This window comes from Sphaeramia orbicularis, unplaced genomic scaffold (genome assembly GCF_902148855.1).
Source record: "Sphaeramia orbicularis unplaced genomic scaffold, fSphaOr1.1, whole genome shotgun sequence".
NCBI classification, from domain to species: domain Eukaryota; kingdom Metazoa; phylum Chordata; class Actinopteri; order Kurtiformes; family Apogonidae; genus Sphaeramia; species Sphaeramia orbicularis.
In genome coordinates, this window is record NW_021941618.1 from 194,682 (window position 1) to 200,213 (window position 5,532).

The 5,532-nt window shown below is 46.8% G+C and overlaps 1 protein-coding gene across 1 annotated transcript; it reads left to right on the plus strand.

Moving 5' to 3' along the window:
- The first annotated feature begins 3,744 nt into the window (after positions 1-3,744).
- LOC115416526 (myosin light chain, embryonic-like) lies at positions 3,745-5,012 on the plus strand. The gene has a single exon (XM_030130312.1). It carries the CDS (start codon positions 4,298-4,300, stop codon positions 4,886-4,888), a length of 591 nt encoding a protein of 196 aa, XP_029986172.1. The 5' UTR covers positions 3,745-4,297; the 3' UTR covers positions 4,889-5,012.
- The last annotated feature ends 520 nt before the right edge of the window (positions 5,013-5,532 follow it).

Below are 5,532 nucleotides of genomic sequence, written 5' to 3' on the forward strand. Positions count from 1 at the left end.
CTTCTACGGTAGCAGACCGGAAATAGACGGTTTTCAGTCGCCCTTTGAGCTCCAGAAGAAGTAGCGCAGGGGACGGACTTCCGGTTCCGGTCTTCATCCTAAAGTGTCTATAAAAAACCATGTGTAGCAGTTTTCTGTGTAGACGCTGTTTGATTCTGGTCATTCATATTTATATTTTCATACGTTTTATGTTTATGTACGAACATCCTGCAGATACAAACAGACTGTGTTCAGCCCACACGAACATGGACACATTTGACACATATGTATGAAACACATGGACTTTTACTGCTGCTGCTTCACTCCTTTTAACACTCGTGTGTGTGTGTGTGTGTGTGTGTGTGTGTGTGTGTGTGTATATATATATATATATATATATATATATATATATATATATATATATATATATATGAATGTTTTTTTGTGTCTTGCATGAGCCCAGCCCTTCCATGGGCTTATGAGACACCATAAATACAAACCAAAAATCAAATACCAGACAGTAGGCACAGTATATATGAACAAAACAAAGCACTGACCTATTTAAACAAACACATCTACCACTTTATCGAGGCTTTACAAATTAATAATGCGAATTTAAATAGATTTGAACTAAACAACCATTTCATCTGGTCCTCATCAGTGCTCCAGAACATACACGTCATCAACCACACAGCCTCTCAGTTTATCACAGACGACAATACAAAAGAACATGGGATTCATTTTCCACTTCCCCCAAATCACACAGTTCACAGTCTGTTTTCTTCTGGGGTTTGGGTCAATCTGCCAGTTTCTAAGGACAAGGGAAGGATTCCTGTACGCAGCTGAGCAACCAGGGACCTTTGGTTCCTGGTCCAGTTTGTGCTGACATAAAACTGTGTTTTCTAGTTGAATGTACAGTGTGTCTGCAGCTTCAGTTTAGTCTGGATGCCATTCATCCATTCTTCGTCTAAAGCAGACATAAGGTCAGCTCTGATCTTATTAATGCTACATGAGAGGTTGTTGTGAAATACATATTGTAGTTGTGCCTCTGCCAACAGAGCTCTGACCTCTGCCACCCAAGGGGACCTTGTCCCACTCCAGCCAAATACTTTTTTGGTTATTTGATTTTCTGGCATATTAATAATTCGATTCCATAATTGAACCATTTCACATTTTCTTTGAATTCCACCAGGAACCCAACCCATGTCCCCCTGCGCTGCCAAAACTGGACAAACTTATGAACCCCAAGAAAACAGTGGATGGCTCCGTTTTCAACAGCATCTGAAGATATATATATATATATATATATATATATATATATATATATATATATATTTATATATTTATATATATATATATTTATATATATATATATATGTATATATATATATATGGTTGTGGTTCTCATATACTTCCACCTTCTTCCACCTGTGCAACATAGCCAAAATTAGAAATATTCTATCTAAAAATGATGCAGAAAAATTAGTTCATGTGTTTGTTACATCTAGATTAGATCACTGTAACTCCCTTCTCGTAGCATGTCCTAAAAGCTCTCTAAAAAGTTTTCAACTGGTTCAGAACGCGGCAGCGAGACTACTAACAGGAACAAATAGAAGAGACCACATCACCCCTGTGCTCCAAGCCCTTCACTGGCTTCCAATCCAGTTTAGAATTAGATTCAAAATCCTCCTCCTCACATACAAGACCATTAATGGTACGGGCCCCTCCTATCTCAGAGACGCTCTGGTGCCGTACCATCCCAACAGAACCCTTGGTTCTCAGAATGCAGGTCTACTGGTAGTTCCCAGGGTCTGTAAAAGTACAGTAGGAGCTAGAGCCTTTAGTTACCAAGCTCCTGTTTTATGGAATCAGCTTCAGCTAACATTAAAGAGGCCGACACAGTCTCTACATTTAAGGTCAGGCTGAAAACGTTCCTGTTTGGAAAAGCTTCTGGTCAGACTAGTTCAAACCAGACTGAAGCCACAGTTCAGTCTAAGCTGCCCTAGGAGCAGTAATGCTGGGGGAAGTCCAGGCACTGAGTCCTATCTCCTGTTTCTGCTTCTACGTACCACTTCTGTCTGCACTTATATTTTTAATATTTAGCCAACTTAGTCTGTGCAGTACTATTCACCCGGTGTCCCCTTTCCCCACTCCCCTCCGGGGGAGTGGCTACTTTTTCAGTTGTAGCCTCTTGGGAGCCAATGAGGACAGGATCTGCGCTGACCCATCTGTGTCCTGCCCTGTCCTGTGTCCTGACCCCCTCCCCCACCTGTCTGGATGGACGTCCTCGGCCTCACCGCTGTGGATGGGCCTCCTCGCCCCTGCCTGTCTCATCCAGCGGGACGGACCCTCATGTGTCCACCCTACTGCATCCTTCAGACTGGAACTCCATCTGCAGATGGACGTCCATCAGTCCTGGTGCATCTACAGCCTGTCCGTCCATGGGAGTGGATCTCTCCTTCACTGTGGTTCTCCCCGAGGTTTCTCCTTTTTCCCACTGGGTTTGAGTTTTTCCTTGCCGAGAAGGAGGGTCTAAGGACGGGGGATGCCCTGGACATGACTCATGTTCTGCTGTTTATTTGACTGTTGTTTACTCCACCTGCCTCTGTAAAGCCCTTTGAGATAACCTGGTTGTGATATTGGGCTGTACAAATAAAACTGAATTGAATATACGAACATACTTCCATGTCATTGTCCGTCATGTGTTTCATCCCAGAGCAGCTTCAGCCTTTGGACTGAACCACATATAGACTGAAGGAGCAGAGCATCATGGGTAATCACAATCCTTATCTGAGAATGTTAATGGACCAATGGAGCAGATAAAGAACCAGAAATAGGTCCATGTGGTCTGTGGGGGGTAGGGTTAGGGTTCCACAGCAGGTCTGCATGTGTTTGGGTTCTGCTTCAGATTCCACAGGAACACAAACAGGTTCTGGACATGGTGGTGGTCTATAGACACCCTGAAGATCACCAGGTCTAACCAGAACCTGATGGAACCAGAACCTGATGGAACTAGAACCTGTTAGATCCAGTCCTGTGAAGGGTTCAGGTGGTTCTACGCAAAAACCAGCACAACCAGAACCTGATGGAACCAGAACTGGTCCTGTTCTGCATCTGCTCAGGGTTCCATTAGAGCAGACCAGTGTCTGTGTCCTGAGAAACTGTGGGTGGAATGTTCTGCAGGTTCTTCTGCAGGTTCTTCTCCAGGTCAGCATCAGTAAATCTGTGATCAAACTCTGTGGTCCTTGAATCCTTGAATGTCTAAAGGCTGTTATGTTCTTATCGCCTCAGCCAGCTCCACGCGGCTTCATGCGGCCAATTGACGTCATTCTCACAGCCCCACCCCTTCACGCGGCTCATCTCAAGCAGAAACTTTCCACCTCGCACACCTCAGAAAATTTGTAAGAGACAACATGGCCGACATTCAGGAGCTCCTGGTGGTAGAAGTACAGAAGTACAGGCACTGGGATGAGTGGGACCACCAGGACCACCAGGACCACCACCACAGCTGAGTGGAGGGAAACTGCAGCGACAGTCGGCAAAGAGGAGGAATGAGCAAAAAAAACCTGGAAAAACATTCAGGACAGAGATGTGAAGGCAGAACAGACACCAAAGGGAGAAGTGGAGACCCAGGGGGAGGGGCCAAACGACCCATGGACCAATGAGAGAGTTGAGCTGGATCTGAAAATGTATTAAACACAGGGAAGCAGACACACATTTCCCTCTGGAGGAGGGAAGTTTATTGAAAACTCTCATGCATCTAGAAGACGCATGAGAGTCACCATGTTTGGTTTGTTCTGGCAATTTTCTTCTTCTCTAGTTTTTTTACTGTGATAGACGTGCGTTTGTGGCACACTGCCCCCTGCAGTTTGGGAGGAGACACCGCCTGGAGGATAAAAGCACCACGCGGACTCTCGTGCCGACTCCACGCGTCTGTTTTCCACTGGTCACATTTGTGCGGCGAGCATTAACCAGCCTTTAGAGTCCTTTCCTCTGCTTTCACCTCCTGAACCCTGTGAACCCAGTACTGGACTAAAGCTTCACTCTGCTTTAGACCATCCAACCCCCCTGGACCCCCCAAACCCCCACATAAAACCTCCTCCCTCTGGTCCTGGACCACTCTCCAGCCTTATCTGTGAGTCCACAGTATCTGTGTGACCCCGGTCCTGGTCCTGGTCTCCTATCTGGGTCTGGGTGCTTCTATTTCGGTCTCCTTCCATCTTTGGTCTGCGGTCTCCTGGCTCCTCCTCGTCCCCTCCCTCCTCCGGTCCTTATAAAACCCCTGGACTCTTCGTCTGTCTATCACTCATTCCTCATCATGCCCGCAAAGAAAGTGGAACCCAAGAAGCCGGAACCCAAGAAGCCGGAACCCAAGAAGGAGGAGCCTCCTCCTTCCAAAGCTCCGGAGCCGGAGCCCAAACCTGCGGAGGTCGACTTGAAGAGCATCGTCATCGAGTTCAGCGCCGATCAGGTGGAGGAGTTCCGCGACGCCTTCACGCTGTTCGACGAGACTCCCGCTGGTGAGATGAAGATCACGTACGCGCAGTGTGGCGACGTCATGCGCGCTCTGGGTCACAACCCGACCAACGACGAGGTTCTGAAGCTGCTGGGCCGGCCCAAGGCGGAGGAGCTGCAGGTCAAACTGCTGGACTTCGACTCCTTCCTGCCCATGCTGCAGCATGTGGCCCGCTCCAAAGAACAGGGACACTTCGAGGACTTTGTGGAAGGACTGCGAGTGTTCGACAAGGAGGGCAACGGCACCGTCATGGGGGCGGAGCTACGCCACGTCCTGGCCACACTGGGCGAGAAGATGACGGAGGACGAGGTGGACCGGCTGATGGCCGGACAGGAGGATGCCAACGGACACGTCAACTACACCGAGTTCGTCAAACACATCCTGGCCGGATAGAAGACGGACGGGCGGAAAGACAGATGGACGGATGGACAGACGGTGTCCACTGCAGCAGCTGATTCTGAGAAGGACAACAACAATAATAATAATTAAAGCTGCAAGCAGCATTGGGCGGGACCTCGCACCGGGCGTTCCGCCTCCCCTGTGATCTGCGTCCCGGGAATGTCCACACCTCAGCTCCACTCACACCTGTCCGTCCCCATACCAGTTCCCACCCTTTAGTGTCTGTCCTCCTTACATCTGTACAGAACACCAGCGACCCTCTGCTGAAACCACCATCACCTTTAAAATGACACTTTTATTTTGGAAACCCTACTGTGTGTATGTGCATTTGTTTTGTATGTGAGAGAAAGAATCAGTTTGAAAAATGAATTGAAATTGTATAAATAATTGAGCATTAAAGTGATGATTTCTCACATTTAAGGCTTTTATTTTGAAAAAACCCTATTGTGTGAGCATGTGTGTCTGTGAGAAAGAGTACTTTTGAATGAAGAAACATTGCACAAACAGTTGAGTGTTTGGTCATAAAAATGAAAAGAAGTTATGTAATAGAAATTTTGTATTATTGGTAATTAGGGTTTTATTTAGAAAAAATGTACTCCGTGTACTTTTGAATGTGTGCAAAATTTCCAATATCCAAA